General features: G+C 39.0%; 1 protein-coding gene across 1 annotated transcript in view; it reads right to left on the reverse strand.

Annotated features, from left to right (window-relative positions):
* Positions 1-355: 355 nt before the first annotated feature.
* The window catches only part of PELI2 (pellino E3 ubiquitin protein ligase family member 2), a 74656-nt gene continuing 59640 nt past the window's right edge, over positions 356-15371 (reverse strand). The window contains exons 4-7 of the mRNA XM_009289879.2: positions 13607-13708; positions 6533-6730; positions 5671-5859; positions 356-2643 (exon numbers count right to left, since the gene is read on the reverse strand). Coding sequence (XP_009288154.1) covers positions 2077-2643; positions 5671-5859; positions 6533-6730; positions 13607-13708 — 1056 coding nt within the window. The 3' untranslated portion in view covers positions 356-2076. The remainder of the gene's footprint in view (positions 2644-5670; positions 5860-6532; positions 6731-13606; positions 13709-15371) is intronic.

The raw sequence follows: 15371 nt of genomic DNA on the forward strand, positions 1-15371 counted from the left end.
ACGACAAGGAATTGAAGGCCAAAGGCGTTTCTTCCCAATCTGGTTGGGCTGTCACTCTTGATGAAGATTAGCCACAAGGTTGTCTTGTGGGAGTAAGGACTTGGAATATGGAATCACAAGAGGATCTCATTGAAAAGGCACTAGGAAGAAGCATACAGTTTTAGGTTAACAAGATTCATCCTATTTCCAATCACCGAGTGGGACAAAAACTGTACAATTTGGGATTTTTAGAGAAAATGCTGCAGAATTTTTTTTTTAACAGCAAAAGCATAAAAAGAAAAGTAAAGCTATTTTAAAATTATTAAAATGCTGAACATTTATACAGCAAAATTATATTAAAAACAGCAGCAGACAAAGTACGCCCCACCACCATTGGCAAGGGACATGTAAAATGTTTATAAGGTTAACTATAAAACAATTTTACAACCAAAAAATGAACAGGCCAATTCAAGTATACATATACAGAATATATTAAAATCATATAAATTATATATTTATACAAAGGGCACAAATATAGCGAAAAGCTATAGTTGATTAAACAGAACTGAGCTTGAATGATCAATTTCATCTAGAGATGTTGTAATTTTCTCCCAAATTATTTTTTAAACCTGGATAGATTGATACCTCAGATACCAAGAGTACAGAAAGCAAAAGGAAAAAAAAACCCACAAGTCAAAGAGTTATCATTCTGCATGAAATGAAACTAACAGCGGGCGGGGTACATCTCATATGAAATTCTGATTTAATTATTTCCATAGTAAACATTTATCAGCTCTCTTAAAAAGTCAGGAATTTCAAGTGATCCACTTCAGATGTACCACCCTGGTGCATATATTTGATTACATTTGAATGTTGTTTGATTTGCAAACATTTGGAAAAAAATGGATACAAACACATCTCAATCTGCAAAAAAAGTGACAGATGGCAGCAAGTTGAAAACTGAACAAAAATACTCAGCTGAACTAGAAATGATGCTCTCCTTACAGCACTTTGGCTAGTAAGTGAGCTTAAAAAAATAATTTATTTTTAATTGCTTTTTTATTTCAAAACATAACAGCGTATAACCACAATCCATTGAAGCACTTGAGAATCTAAAGAGTCCCATCCGTGGGCTTATATTTAAAAACAAACTAAGTGCTTTCCTGAACTCAGGTCTATGTAAATAAGTTCTGTATAAGTTGTACCTAAACCTTCTGTCTTGCTGCAGCACTACCCCTTCATTAACGCAGTTCGTAAAGGCTCGCTACATCTCAATCAACCCAATGGTCCTGGGCATGCAAGGAGCTGTTAGGGCAAGCTAAGTTAAGCAGAAATAAAAAGGCCAGACTACACATATACGGAACACTGGCTTAAAAACAGAACTAAGTATGTAAAAAATTAAAGCAGTTTCACATACGTAATGAACAGTGGATATCTATTACACTGAAAGGAAATCAATGCAAACAGGATTTCCTCAGTTTCAAAAGTAATCCTATGCCTTTTTGGCCAGCTGTGTTATACCATAATAGATATTTTCATAGCTTTTATACTCTACAATTTAGGCAGCTAATTTTTCTCTTACATATCCAATTATCTCTAGTGAACAGTCACCTATGGTTGTCCACACATTCTGTATTAGCTCCTTGAGAAACTATTCAAGTTAAATTATATTGCAAATTAAAGACAGTTACATTCTGTATGTTCCTTCTAGATTTGAAAAATAGGTTTTCAAGGCTTGTCAAAGTTTAGAAGAAAAAACCTTCCCATTAAAAAAATCTTAGCTTAAAAAAATCATTAAGACACCTTTTTCTGATCCAGGGTACTAATAAAAAGATTACAAATATACTACAATTTGACCAAGAAGACTTCATGAATATGCTGCTTTTGAGCATGCAACACCACTGATATCTGCCAAGTTCCAGGTATCAATGTATCCCAATTCCACCACAGTCCCTCACAATTGCCTTGTCAGTTCCCCATCCCCACCCTACCACCCTATTAATAACATTATAAAAAAAGGTAAAATCTAGAGTTAGTGGCAAAATCTTCACAGTAAATTGTTAAAGAAAATGTTATTGTGGTCATTGCAAAGTGATATCAGTCAATTGGACCCTGAAAAATCAGCTTGATGCAGTTGTGTTCCCCAGACAGTTGTGTTGCACAAAAAGGGCAGGCAGCATGAAATGCATGAGTACCATGAGGCAGTGGGATTTGAGACCAGTATTTTGCAGATTTCTCAGAGCACACATGTCCACAAGGGGTGAAAGCATGAGTTGGAGGACCAGCATCCACATAAAAGCCTGCTTCACAACCAAGCCAGAGAGGCACATAGGGGCCAATGGTTCTGCACATAGGACATTCCCGCTCATTGGCTTCTGTGTCACTGCGATGTCCCCAGTTGTGATAGCCATGAACATGACCACAGCTGAGGTATGCCCAAGGCTGCTTCTCTTCTACCACATCTTTACGGTTGATGCTGGGAAATGCTAAAGTGTTTAACCCAACAGGACACTGTGGTCTGGCAGCATTTATCTCCTGTCGCAGAGCTTCAATGTGTTTCTGAGTCGGAGTGTGAAACAGTCCATCTGCCGTTCTCCACAGAAGGGTGGCTCCACACAGGTCAATGAGAGAGCCATCTTGTAAGACGTTGGTCTCATTTTCTACCTAGTGGTAGAACACAAGGATAAGTAGTTAAGCCTGAGAGCTTCTACAGACAACTTAGTTCTGTAAACGCATCGTCTTTCTCACCAAGTCACTACCCTCCCTAGCATGCTACCTAATTTTATCTTATTGTTTCCTTGTGGCCCCCCATTTGTCTGAATCCACCTCTCGTCTCTTATCCTATATTTAAGATTATAATGAGCACTGGTCTCTTATTCTGTACTTGTACAAGAGGTCCTAAATTTGCAACTGTTACACGCTATGGCAATACTAATTATTATACACAGTCTTCCTGCCTGTAATTCTTTGGGAAAGGTATTACGTTAGTGATCACTAACCTCTTCACAAATACCCCCTACCTTTGAGCATGCTACTTTTTCTCTCTAATATTGATTCTCTATATGCCTTTGTCATGTTTAAGGTAAGTCACAATAGACTGAAGAGGAAACTTGCCATTCCCTAAGGGCTGTATTAGCAGATTGCTCCCCTGGAATTCTTTGCCCAGGTAGACTGGCAGAGGCTGCTCATGCAGCAAAAGATCCTTTTTGGACTAAAAACTGCTACCCAGGACAGACCAGCTGTCCTGCCATTCAGATACCATTTTTTTTGGCTTGTGGCAAGTGTAAAGCATTTTGCAGAAGCATGAACTCCCACAGCATACCTCATCAACAATGAAACTCTTCCACAGATACCTTAGGGATAAGTGACAAACGCAAAACTAGCTACATGCACAGGTACTTGCAGAGATCATTACAGCAGAGTGAATTACCAGTTGAATTTCTCAAGTGACAAGTTCTGCAACTGAAGCCACAGAGGCTCAGCTTCTGAACAATTAACCACCCCAACTAGTTAGGCCCTTTATTTAATGAGGTATTCCATGCAAATACAGCCCCAATGTGCATTGCCTAAAGGTTTCTCTCATCTGACTAAAAGCAGGTACTTAAAACATTTTCAAGGGATTATGCCAAACACACATTGTACTTTGCTGAAATATTTATTTTAATGTCACAAACATATAAGCCACTTGTGCTATTGCTACCAGTTCAGAAATGACAAATATATATTAAAAAAGTTCTTTATGAAATTAAAGAGGAAAACAGACCTACTGCCTGGCTTTATACATAGAAAGTAGGTAGAAAATACCACTAAGGCAAAACAAATACCCAAATACAAACAAATGCATTAAGTAGGTCACATGAAATCATCATGTCTGCCTAAGAATACTATGAATGACAACCAATTTGGCATTTACATTTTAATCCAGTTTAAATTCACAGATTAACTGTGGATCATCCTTGCACAAAACACCTAGATGGTACAATACAGATAAGAGGTCACCAGTGTAAAGTACTTCCAGCAGAAAAATTTGGCGGTTCAAGTACTACAGATAAGAGGTCACCAGTATAAAGTAATTCCAGCAGAAAAATTTGGCGGTTCAAGTAGAGATGAGAGAAGCCTTGATTTGATGCACTTTTCAGATAATTCCTTCACAAACAGCAAAGCAAAAAGCTTTCTCATATGCAATGTGTTCAATTCATTATACAGAGTGCATTTGGTCTTACGAACCCAATCAACGAGTACTGATCACATCAATACCAGTGTGCCATGTAATTTTATTTAAACGAGAATTCAAGTCATTTTGGATGCAGGGAAGGGAATTTATTTGTTTTAGTATGCCTTTCTTTAGCAGCACTAAAAAGGTGTTTTGCTAGCCACATACAAAGGGTGCAATTGCAACATCATCTGTCCCAGTCCCCAAGGCGATGTTTGCCTGCCACCATTAAAGTGACAAAGCAGTTTATGTACTGCAGGCTGTCTACTGAAAGCAGAACAAAATATTCAAACTCCATTTTCCTAGCTCCTTTAAGCAGTCAGTATTCTGCAGAGTCAATGGCAAAACTGGAAAGCCAGTTCAGTGCGAGTATGTGGGATACCTCTGTAACACCATCAAGCTAATGGGAACTCAAGGTAGCAGCAGCAAAGCAACTTTGGCATGAAGAGAAGGATATCCCCCCCCGCCACGCACCCTTTCTCAGTCTTTAAACTCTAGCAGCTGGGTGATAAAAGTTACAAAAGAGACGGGGCATCTTCAGTTACAGTGAAGGTGCCCCTTGAACATCCTCTCACTTCCTGAATCCTAACAGAAAGCAGGAGGAGCGAACCATGAAGGCTCTTCCATGTCCGCAGGCAGCACAGCATTCTAACCTACCCAGAGACAAAGACGACTTCTGGAAAAGCTCATCTGCCCGAGTGGGAACATGGCGCTCTCTGTACTTTGCTGGGCTACTTCTATGTGGTGGTGGTTGACTTTTTTTGCTTTTTTTCTTTGAGGGCTAGGGGGGGGAAGAAGGAAGAGTGCTGATAGCATTCTCCCTTCTAGGCTCCACAAACCTTGGGAAGGGGAAAGAAGAGAGAGCTATGGGAATTCCCTTCCATCTTCTATGGAGAAGCGGACACATTCTTTCATGGAAACCTCTCCTGGTTATGTATGCCACAGGTCTCTGCAGCAGCAGAAATCTCTCACTTTTGGTAAAGGCAAAGCCCATCCTGCTTCACAGGAGAAAACAGGAATATACGTAGCAGGGCTTCTCTTACCCTCCTAGTGGCAGGTAAATCAAACAGAAGCTGCGTTATCCAAACTTGTTTTGCATGCAAGTGGACGCTTCCTTTTAAGCTAGTACTGCAAAAGGCAGCTCCCCATGCAGTAACTTCCAGATGTCCCCACGTCCCAGAAGAACATTTCAGAGATGGAGATTCAAGAGCAAAGTTTATTTAGCTTTTACACTCTATGCTATTTCAGTTGGAAAAGTGACATTAGCAGAAAACTTAAAGAGTGTTCTCCTGTATAAGCAGAAGCAGAACAGCAGTACAGAATCTACTGTAACACACACCTACTTAGACGATTTCAGTGCCCACTACCCAGGAACAACGCTATTACTCTGCAGTCACCCTATGACTGCCTCCACTCAATGCCAGGAAAACAAGTATCCCTTGGTTTTTTTTTTTAATTACCAGTTACTTTCAACTTACGAGTTTCCCCCTTTGTTGAGCAGATCTGGTTTCCCGGAGAGTGTACACGTCACCACAGACTGAGATTTCCCGCCAAACTCCAGGTTTAGACTCCTCAGTGAACCCTCCTTTTGGATGCATGACCAGCACCCCATTAGTTGTCAATCCATCCATGTGACCATCAGGATTTTTCCACTTTGCTGCTTTTTCCTGCATGTGACAACCACCCCAGGAAAGAAAGAGTTTGTCTAAAAGTTTATGGACTAAAGTTTTACTAGCACTGTCTAAAACATTTCCTCACCAGCCAGCAGTGCTTAGACATAGATTTACAAAAAAAAAGCATTTTTAAGAACACCTTGTGCCAAAGCAGTAACATCTTTTGATTATGCATCTTCAATTACTATTCTATCTTAAATATTATTATTTTTAACTTGTGCCTCTGACTGCAGGTCAGGTAAGAGTTAAGGCCTCAAAGGTCAGTAGCATACTCCTAACTACAGTAATGGAATACCACTGCAATGGGCACATCCTTTTCCATAACACAGCTGATGCGCTCCTTGGTCTTCAGCACTCAGAACTGCCACAGCGGCTTATTCACAATGACTATCAAGAATATATCAAACAAACCTAAAGAAAATCCACTAACAGTTACTAAAGTAGAGCTTCATTGTTAAAGACAATTATGACCATGAGTCCATGCTGGTAATAAGTCTGGCACATAAAACTGCAGTTTCTACTTAACGCTGCAGCTGGTACACTGCTGTAATGAAAGTCTAACGACAGCATAAGTTATCAACTAGTACAAGGGAATTCGGGGGCTTGAAAATAATAGAGAATAAAAAACGGAGTTTGCTCGTACATAACAATTATTAGTAGTACTTACACCAAGAAATATATTTTTAGAAGAGTCAAATCCAGCTGCAAAAATCCTTGCTGTGTACGGTGGGCTCCTGTCACAAACAATCCTGCATGCGAAACGGGATATGGTGCTTTGCGTAATCTGGGTTTCATCATTATTTTGACTTCCAGAAATAGTATCTGTTACTACGAAGTCTATGGGGCTTTCTGTTGACCTCCCAACCTGCAAAAAAATTAAAGATAATGGTATAATTAGAAAGAGCCATGAAAATATCAAGCATCGAGGACACAATTCTGCCAAGTCAATGTTGGTGACATCAGTAAGCTACTGTCTACTGAATTTTTGGATGGCAAGATCCAACCAGAGACTAATCTATATCTTCACATTTGTCCTAGGCACAAATACATCACTGACATGGCAGGACAAACTTTCACTTACTACAACTGATGTACATGCTTGCCCAACACAGCTGCAATGAATTGTTTGCTAGAGTATTGTCAACAGCATGAAAGTATTATCACCTTGGTATTTCATAATCCAACCACAGCAAATTACTTAACCACTATATTCTGTTAATTAAGAAAACGCTAGCTTGAAATGACAAGTTTTATTCACATTTCTAGTTCCAAGTTAATTTTCCATGAAAATAAAGGATTTTTTTTTAGACCCAGAACTTGGTTATTTTGATACATCATAACAAAAAGCTACCCACCTTCATGTTTTCAGAACTTGTAGTTCCAGAATAGAAGAGTTTTCAGGTAAAACCCAAAATATGATTAAATTTATTCCTAATCATGTGTGTGCATGACTAAAGAAATTAAAAAAAAAACTTTCTTCAGCAGAAATAAAAAAAAAATTCCTAATCAGTGTGCATGACTAAAGAAATTAAAAAAAAAAAAAAAAAAGGAGGAGGAAGGGGACCCGCCCCGCCAATCAAACATACAGTGTACAGTGTTTCTATCCTGACATCTATAAGTTAATTCTAAAACTGGAAAAAGCTGGGCATCTGGAACAGAAAACTTCATTACAAGATGGACAGAGGGATCTGACCGCCAATCAAACATACAGTGAGACTTTATCAATACTTCTCCAGGCAAATTAGTGTTACAGCAACTTTGAGCATAACTGGGAAAGTGGAGCTGAGGAACAAGGAGTGGAACAGAGTATTAGTTTTAGACACCTTGTGATCAAACAAGAAAATTAAGAATATTCTTCACATGAAGCTACCTTCAGTATCAGGAATCTACATTTATATAAAATAACCTCCTCACTAAACATCATCTCGTTGTTCCCCAAGAAGTTACATTCTGCTTAGCTTCTTGCTCTTCAAAGCCAGCTATGTGAAGACACGTATGGTTCCATCATTAAACATCTCTGCAAACTAAATTAGCTGTAAAGAAACATTATTCAAGAGTCAAGGAAAGTGATATTAAGATTTAACCCTCATCACAACTGAACTGATAGCAACAGTACAGGGATCTCTCCCATACTTCTCTTCTGCTTTCAGTTCTACTTTGCAGCGTTAAACTCAAACATACGTCGGAAGAAACGTCTTAAGTGACACTTTCTCCCTATCTCGGGTCTCAACCTGAGTATAAAATGTGATGAGCTTACTGCAGAAGCGCCAAGGAAATACTAAAAAAGGCCTAATCAAAAGTATGCGCTTCAATTTTTCACAGAAAGTAAAGTGACTACTAGCATACCCAAGACAGAGTTTAGAAACTGTTTAGTATGGGACATTTCTGATTTATATAACTGGACATGTTGAAGCTAAAACTTAGAGCTATATTCTTCTTCCGTTTACAGTATTATTTCTAACAGGCTTCTATTTCCCATCCAATGCAATTCCTGCTAAGACTCATTACCAACCAGCAGCAGGAAGCTTATTCATAACTTTTGACTATTCTCTATATGTATGTGAAGTCTCTTAAAGGATAATCAATAATGAACATGAAATAAATTTGTTCATAACAAGGTTTTGTCTGTTGCAGTCTCTCAAGCAGATCACTCTCTCAAAGCTTTTAGATGCAATTAGAGAAAAAACCTGCCTTATTTTCCCTTAAAGGATGACAAAACAGACAAGTGCTTGCTCTCAGTCTTCCTCACATCATACCAGTCAGTCAACATATCCAAACATATTTGGATTTCATAAGCATTAAAATCTATATACAAAGCTTTTGTGGTTTTTAAAATCTCTGAAATGACATGTAATATTTTAAGCAAAGTAATTACTTTATTTACAGATCTCATTTGTGTCACAAGTATGTCTATGCAACGTCAAATATTTTAAGTATTTGGTTTTCTTTTGTTTTCTTTTGTTTGCTTTCTTTTTCCTCTTGAAAAAGCCTTCTAGAGGACCAGTCCCATGTATTATGCTACATTTCAACACTAGAAATTATTTTAAGTGCCCTTCAAAACACAGCAATTTCCCCATGCTCCGTATCAATTCAAAATTTTGTGTTTGAGATCATCAGAAAAGAAAGCCCCTCGGGAACAAATGAAGAACTTGATGCTACCAACATTTACCCACCAAAAATTTTAACTTACCTGATGTTGCAGTCAGACTACAGTCACTACAGACCTAGTTCCATTATTCAAAGCTACTCTTTACAGACTTTATTACTCATTTTTCTTCCATTTTCCTCTATACCACAGAAGACTTTATTCTTTTTAGTAATTTTAGGCTATATTTTGGGACTCTTCTTGCTAACTGTGTCATATTCTATATGATTTCACTAAGTTACTTCCAATAACAAACCATAAATCTTCCAACTGATGCACAAGACAGCTTCTGTTGTCTACACTACAGGTTATTGTTAAAAGCTGTGTAAAAGTCAGGCAGTCAATCAATTTGCTAACGTCTGTCATCAGTCAAAGAAGTGCTATTAAAAATGCTCACTCCTGAGGACACAAAACCAGACAACCTGCCAGCAGATAATTTAACAGCTGCAGATTCTTGGACTTCAACAGAATTTCACTTTGATGATAGGAAGAATTGGGCCATGCCTCTTCTGAAGGCCTGTTCTTCAGGAAAAAAAAAATCAATTCTTCATATTGAACGTACCTGGTTCTTATATAAACCTGTAGTTACTTAGGGTACTGGCTACACATTTTGGTTCCTTCAGTGGTATGAACAGGTATAATCAACCCATTCTCATCCAATCAGACCATGAAGGAACAGGTTCTACTCCAACTGATGCATCATCAACAGAATGGTTACTAAACTCTGAAGAAAATCTTCATTTTTAGCAGCATATAGACGCTGCAGAATACAGACTTTGGGAGATGCCAGATGGAACATGTTAGTACATTCTTTTTATTACATGAAGAAATCTGATCTGTACATCACTAAGACAAAGCTGTATAGTAGCATTTGTACACAAATTTCACTACAGAATTACATTAAGGAAAAAAAACGAAAATGCACACACAACACAGCAGAACAACAAGTACGGGGTGGGGGAGAGAGAAAAGAGTTTATTCCCAAAACCAAGTACAGGACATAAGAACAGAATCTCATGAGATGTCCAGGACAACCTTCCAAAAGCAGCTAACACCTGCAAGTTTCAAATCGCTGCAGCAGGAGGTTGTGAAGCCATTTTGTTAAAGTGATCCAGGAGGAGATCTGTGGAGATCTGCGGTCACCTCTCAGGTGACTGAGCAGGATACAAGTAAGCAAGGATGACAAGAGCACCCATTTCTGCATTGTTTCCAGCTTTCAAGAAACAAGAACATTCCCGGTTAGCACTTTAAGTAGTATTTTCAAACACTCTTAAAATAGTATGCTTATTTGTAAATAACTCTTCATGTTATCTTCAGAAAAGAGCTAGTAGAAGAACGGGGTAGGACTACTACATGAAACTTCATCATGCATCCATTGAATATGCATACAACCTGCATGGTTAACAAATCACATGTGTCTGCATGGTGGGGGGGGGACAGGTAGAGTATGTGCATGGTGACTTAAACCCCTTATTAACTGCTAAGTTATATTCATAAAAATATGATCATTTTCATTTTATCATGGGAAGTGTCAAGAAAATTGGTATTTAGACAGCCTGAACACTGCTCTTCAATGCCTTCTGAATTTCTTTACTGCCTCTTGTATAGTCTCCCCACATTTTCCATATGTGCCTCACTTCTGATAAGCATCTACTCGTGCTTCTGCTTGGTTATAAGCTTGGAAAGCATAAAACAAGAAGCTATTCTGGGTTTGCAATCTTCAAAATTTTCTAGTTTGTTTCTGGAAAAACTGCAGAATACAAGTCACCAACACAACATTTCTCACATTTTTCTTCAAAGAGAAGGACTGACAACAGACTCTCAAAGTGGAAGAAGGAAAAAGGTGGCAGCAGACTCTCAAAGTGGAAGAAGGAAAAAGGTGGCAGCTTTTTTGCAAACTGTGAATCTCCCCGATTTCCACAGGAAATCAGCTCGAACCCAATGGATTCAGTCCTCACAGGTTATAAATGGTACCCTGACCAAGAAAACAAAGACCTCTACCACCCCTTTTCCCTATTTCAGGTCCCACTAAGGTGTTATTAACAACCGCCGTTCGAAGCTTCTCGCATTCCTTACTATGGCTACCTTAGTGAAGTCATGCAGTGCTACTATCCCATTTTACAGAGGGGAAGATTAAGATTAAAAAAAAAAGCTAAGTGATTTGCCCAAGCTAATACATGTTATCAGCAGCCAAGGAGGATCCTCAAGCCTCAAGATAATCCTGTGGTCCAGGCATTATCCTTCCCTTTTCAGCTTCTACATCCTTGCCAGTGTTTTACAGAAGCCAGGAAAATACATTTGAAAAGAAAACAGCAAACTCCAAGGACTGTCTATTCAAGCAATGCTTGATCAACAGTAAGGTTTTACTCTGTGGATCAATAAAGACAATGTGGAATTTGCCATCACGTACCACAGGACAGCATGAAACAGCACTCAAGTAACTCTTCTCCGACTGAGTGGAAACATGAACCAGGACACAGTGCTTGAGGTAAAGTTGAGATCAAGTCACAGCATGACAGCCTACACATCTCAAGACAGAAGAAACAGACTGCACTGAAAAGAGGAATTTTAACAATACGGAAGCCATTTGAGAGGGCACCAGAAGGACTGAGACACTCTACCAACACAAGATTCAGCTCAAAAAGTTTTATTGTTATTAAGATGGGATAGTTTGACCTGTTACAAGCCTGACCCGTTACAAGCCAGACCTGTCACGTAACTACAAATGTATGGCAGATAATTGCCTGAACCATAGGCAGCCTCCCACAGGTGAATTAGAACATGGGCCAAAATTAGGGCTTTTGTGACATTTCACCAGGCACCTAAGAGCTGCTGGAAGGAGAAAGCATGATCTGTGCTTGTAAAGTGGCAGTAAGAGATGCGCACTCCAGTGCCAGCCATGGAAGTGCAGCAGGTCTCTGGGTCAGGCAGCGCAGTCCAAGCTGTCTCAGTGTACCACCCTGTGCAAATTCCTCCTCTACTGAGCATCAATGGATTCTGAAGGGGAGCAGGGGAAGATATGTTGTTAGCTGGGCTATGCTATGCTTAACAGCCCATTCCTCACTGAGCCAAACCCTTGCTTCAGATCCAAAGCATCCTTAATCAGCTCCCTTAACCTACTGCCTTAGACAAGGGTCACTTGAACTGCGCTCTGTGGAGCACTGCTTTGCCTATGCTGTACCTCCTCACCTCAGGCTGCTAGATTTCATTAGAGTGACAGCTAAGCACCTCAGCCTACCTAATTCTTTATCAATATGCCCCCCAAGTAGAAGCTGTAACTACCACTAGGACATTATGCAATCAAGAAAAGCGCTGTCTATACAACACGACCAGAAAAGCAGCTGCTCTGCAACTCCTCTTTATTCATTTTTTAGTGTACACAAGCGGAAAAATTCCAGCTTTCAAAAATGGTTTTTCAACATTTACATAAAGAAAAAGTTTCACTGGAGCTACTCAAAGCACAAAAGCATCTTGCAGAGATAAACAAGTATCACACAGTAACCCAGAAGGATGGGTTACATTTTCCTTTTACTAGTTAACATAGAAAAACCTCTTTCAGGTCACTCTGGCTGCGTGATCCTTTTCTAACTACCTGTTCATGCAGCACCACATGAACAAGACTGGTTTTTATCAATCCCTATTTGGACCTAATCATTCCGAAGTCACACTAGGAAAAGTTTTATATAGAGCAAAACACAGAAGCCACATGAAGCAAAAACACGTTCATCTTGACAGAGCCATTTCCTCTTCTGTCAACAACACTCAGCTGCTGACCCTTCCAAATACAAAAGACTGAATGAGGAGGGACAACAATTCATGATAACATGTTCTAATTACAGAGGTCACTGACAAGAAAGACCTGATTAGTTCAGATCAGAAAAGGTTGTGCGTGTTTGTTTTCCTCTGAGCTTGAGGTTTAAGTTTGTACAGAATTTCTCCTCTCTTATTATATATAAAAATAAGCATTGCACAAGAAAATAACTTAGGTTACCAGAATGTTAGATGATGCAGAAACACAAAAATGTATACATGGGAGAGTGAAAACATGTTGGATAGAAAGTAGCTTAGAGAAACTCAGCAGTCCCCTACGCCATTTGATATATTTGCACACCCTTCAGGAACAGTTTTCTTTATCATTCTATCACCAGTTTGTCTCCTTTAGTGCACAGCCCCCACATTCCCCTCCCTACTTTTGCTTTTACCTTCCTCCTTCCCCATCCCATGTCCTACTCCTATCCACTTCCTTTTTATTCCAGCTGCTTGGTTAACTGGAGAGTGGGGGGTGTATTTTTGTCTTGTGCGTATTCATGAATCCAAACAGAGCACACATTTCTTTCTATTTGTACAGTTGCTACGCTGTCCTTGCAGAAAAAGCAGAGCACAGTGAAAGCGGTAAGGCGGTAAGGATATTAACAGATGCTGGCGCTGGTTTGAGAAGAGCAGACAATGCAAAATTTCAAATGCTCCTATATTAATGCAACTGGGTTCAACCATCAAGATTCCACAGACCACAGAGAATACCCAGAAGAATATAATGCAGAACCGTAGTTCCATATGTTGCTTTTAAAAAACAATGCATAAATTGCATAGTCTTACCTGAAACATGTCTGTATCTTTATCGTGAGTATACTCCACTACAACAGTCTGGTTTCTGGACAATGTGTAAGAGATACTGTGCTGACCTTTACAGCTGATCGCCTGTTGAATAAAGAAAATATGTCTATTATACACAGCTTCCACATAAATATTATAATCAAATTCGTTTCACTATATAAACGCCTTTACTATGATCAGGAAAAGCAGTGTGTCATAACATTTTATTACAAGGCTGGGTAAACACATACAATAGGATTTTTTTGTTTTGTTTTTAATAGAAACCCCCAAGCTGTACTTGTTTGTTTCTAGTTTGGAAGTACCCAATACCTACCATTTTCATAGTTTAAGACTCCAAACATATGGTTTTCTCTCTGAAATTATACGAAGTTCCGTACCCTCATAGGAACTTGTACCCCAGCAAAGACCTGGGGTTTAGGGTTCTTTGGTTTATTTGTTTTTTAAAGCAAATAAGCAATACAATTTATTACCAGTTAAAAGTGCTAGGATTTCAGAGGTAGGGATATCATTACAGCAGATTTCTAGTCATATCAAATAGAGCCTAGCAGTTTTATATCAATTATGATGAAGAGCAAGCACTTTCAACCTGTTTTTCCTCATTAAAGGGTACTTCTCACTACCTGCCAAAGGAAACTGATTCTTTGTAGATATGCATATAGCATCAAGGACTAAAGCATCTCAGTATTTAAACCAAGACTAGAAGAGGACAACTCCTGTTATTCTGCTGTATCTGACTAGGACTGAATTCTTTACTAGTTAAGACTTTCCAGGTTTACATCTCTAGGTTGTCTTTTTCAAGAAGGTTTTACTAGCCCAGCAACTACTTCACAGAACAGGAGACATCACCCCAACGCAGGAGTAGTCCCAACTTGGAAAGAAACAGTGAGAAACAGTTTTCCTTGACAAACACAGGGCGTAGTTGCCGTAGCAGAGAGCTGTAAGAAGGGGCAGGGCCCAGTGATCCTTTCAAAACCTGAGACTCAACATACACATTTTTTGTGGTTCCGATGATCATTTCCTCAAGCTTAAAGACTAACGCTCACTTCAAATGACTAAGCAGTATCAAAGTGTAACTGCACTAGCTGTACAATGTAAATGCACCAGTAAAAGCTTCAGGACAGAAGGAAACAAGCTGAGAAACTAAATCTACTGGCTAACAGGGAAATATATGTAAATATAAGGTCCGTGTAACTGCACACAATTATGAAAGGTAATGACTGTTACTGCTCAGAAAACACTTTGCAGACACTTAAGTCCTGAATGAATAGGTTAAAGCTTTCTCCAGTTTTCTACTAAGGGGGGGGGGGTAATTCTCTAGAATAGGTTCCCTCACTAACTCCATTCCTTCACCTACAAAATTCACAGATAGGGATGATTAAACTAAGCAACTAAATATATTCTACTCATCTGTCTGTCATCTCTCAAAAAAAGTCTAAATGGTCCCAAAGCTACAGATCAATTATTAAACAAATCATTAAACGTCTTACTGAATGTTGGAGGTACTAAAGACACCTACGTGCATACTGAAAGCCTACTAAGGGTTAGCAAAAGTATCTGACACAGAATTGTTGAAAAAACATAATGGAGAAATTCTTTTTTTGTAAACGGTGTGCATTTACAGCAACAGATTAGAGACTACTTTTACAACATGCCTCTTGCTGAAAGCTCTTAGCAGCTCCAACACCTGCTAAAGATTTTAGGCTTAGGAGATAATACCTAGAGGCAAAGGATCAGGCAAGATGACCTT

This window comes from Aptenodytes forsteri, unplaced genomic scaffold (genome assembly GCF_000699145.1).
Source record: "Aptenodytes forsteri isolate BGI_AS27 unplaced genomic scaffold, ASM69914v1 Scaffold76, whole genome shotgun sequence".
In the NCBI taxonomy this organism is placed as follows: domain Eukaryota; kingdom Metazoa; phylum Chordata; class Aves; order Sphenisciformes; family Spheniscidae; genus Aptenodytes; species Aptenodytes forsteri.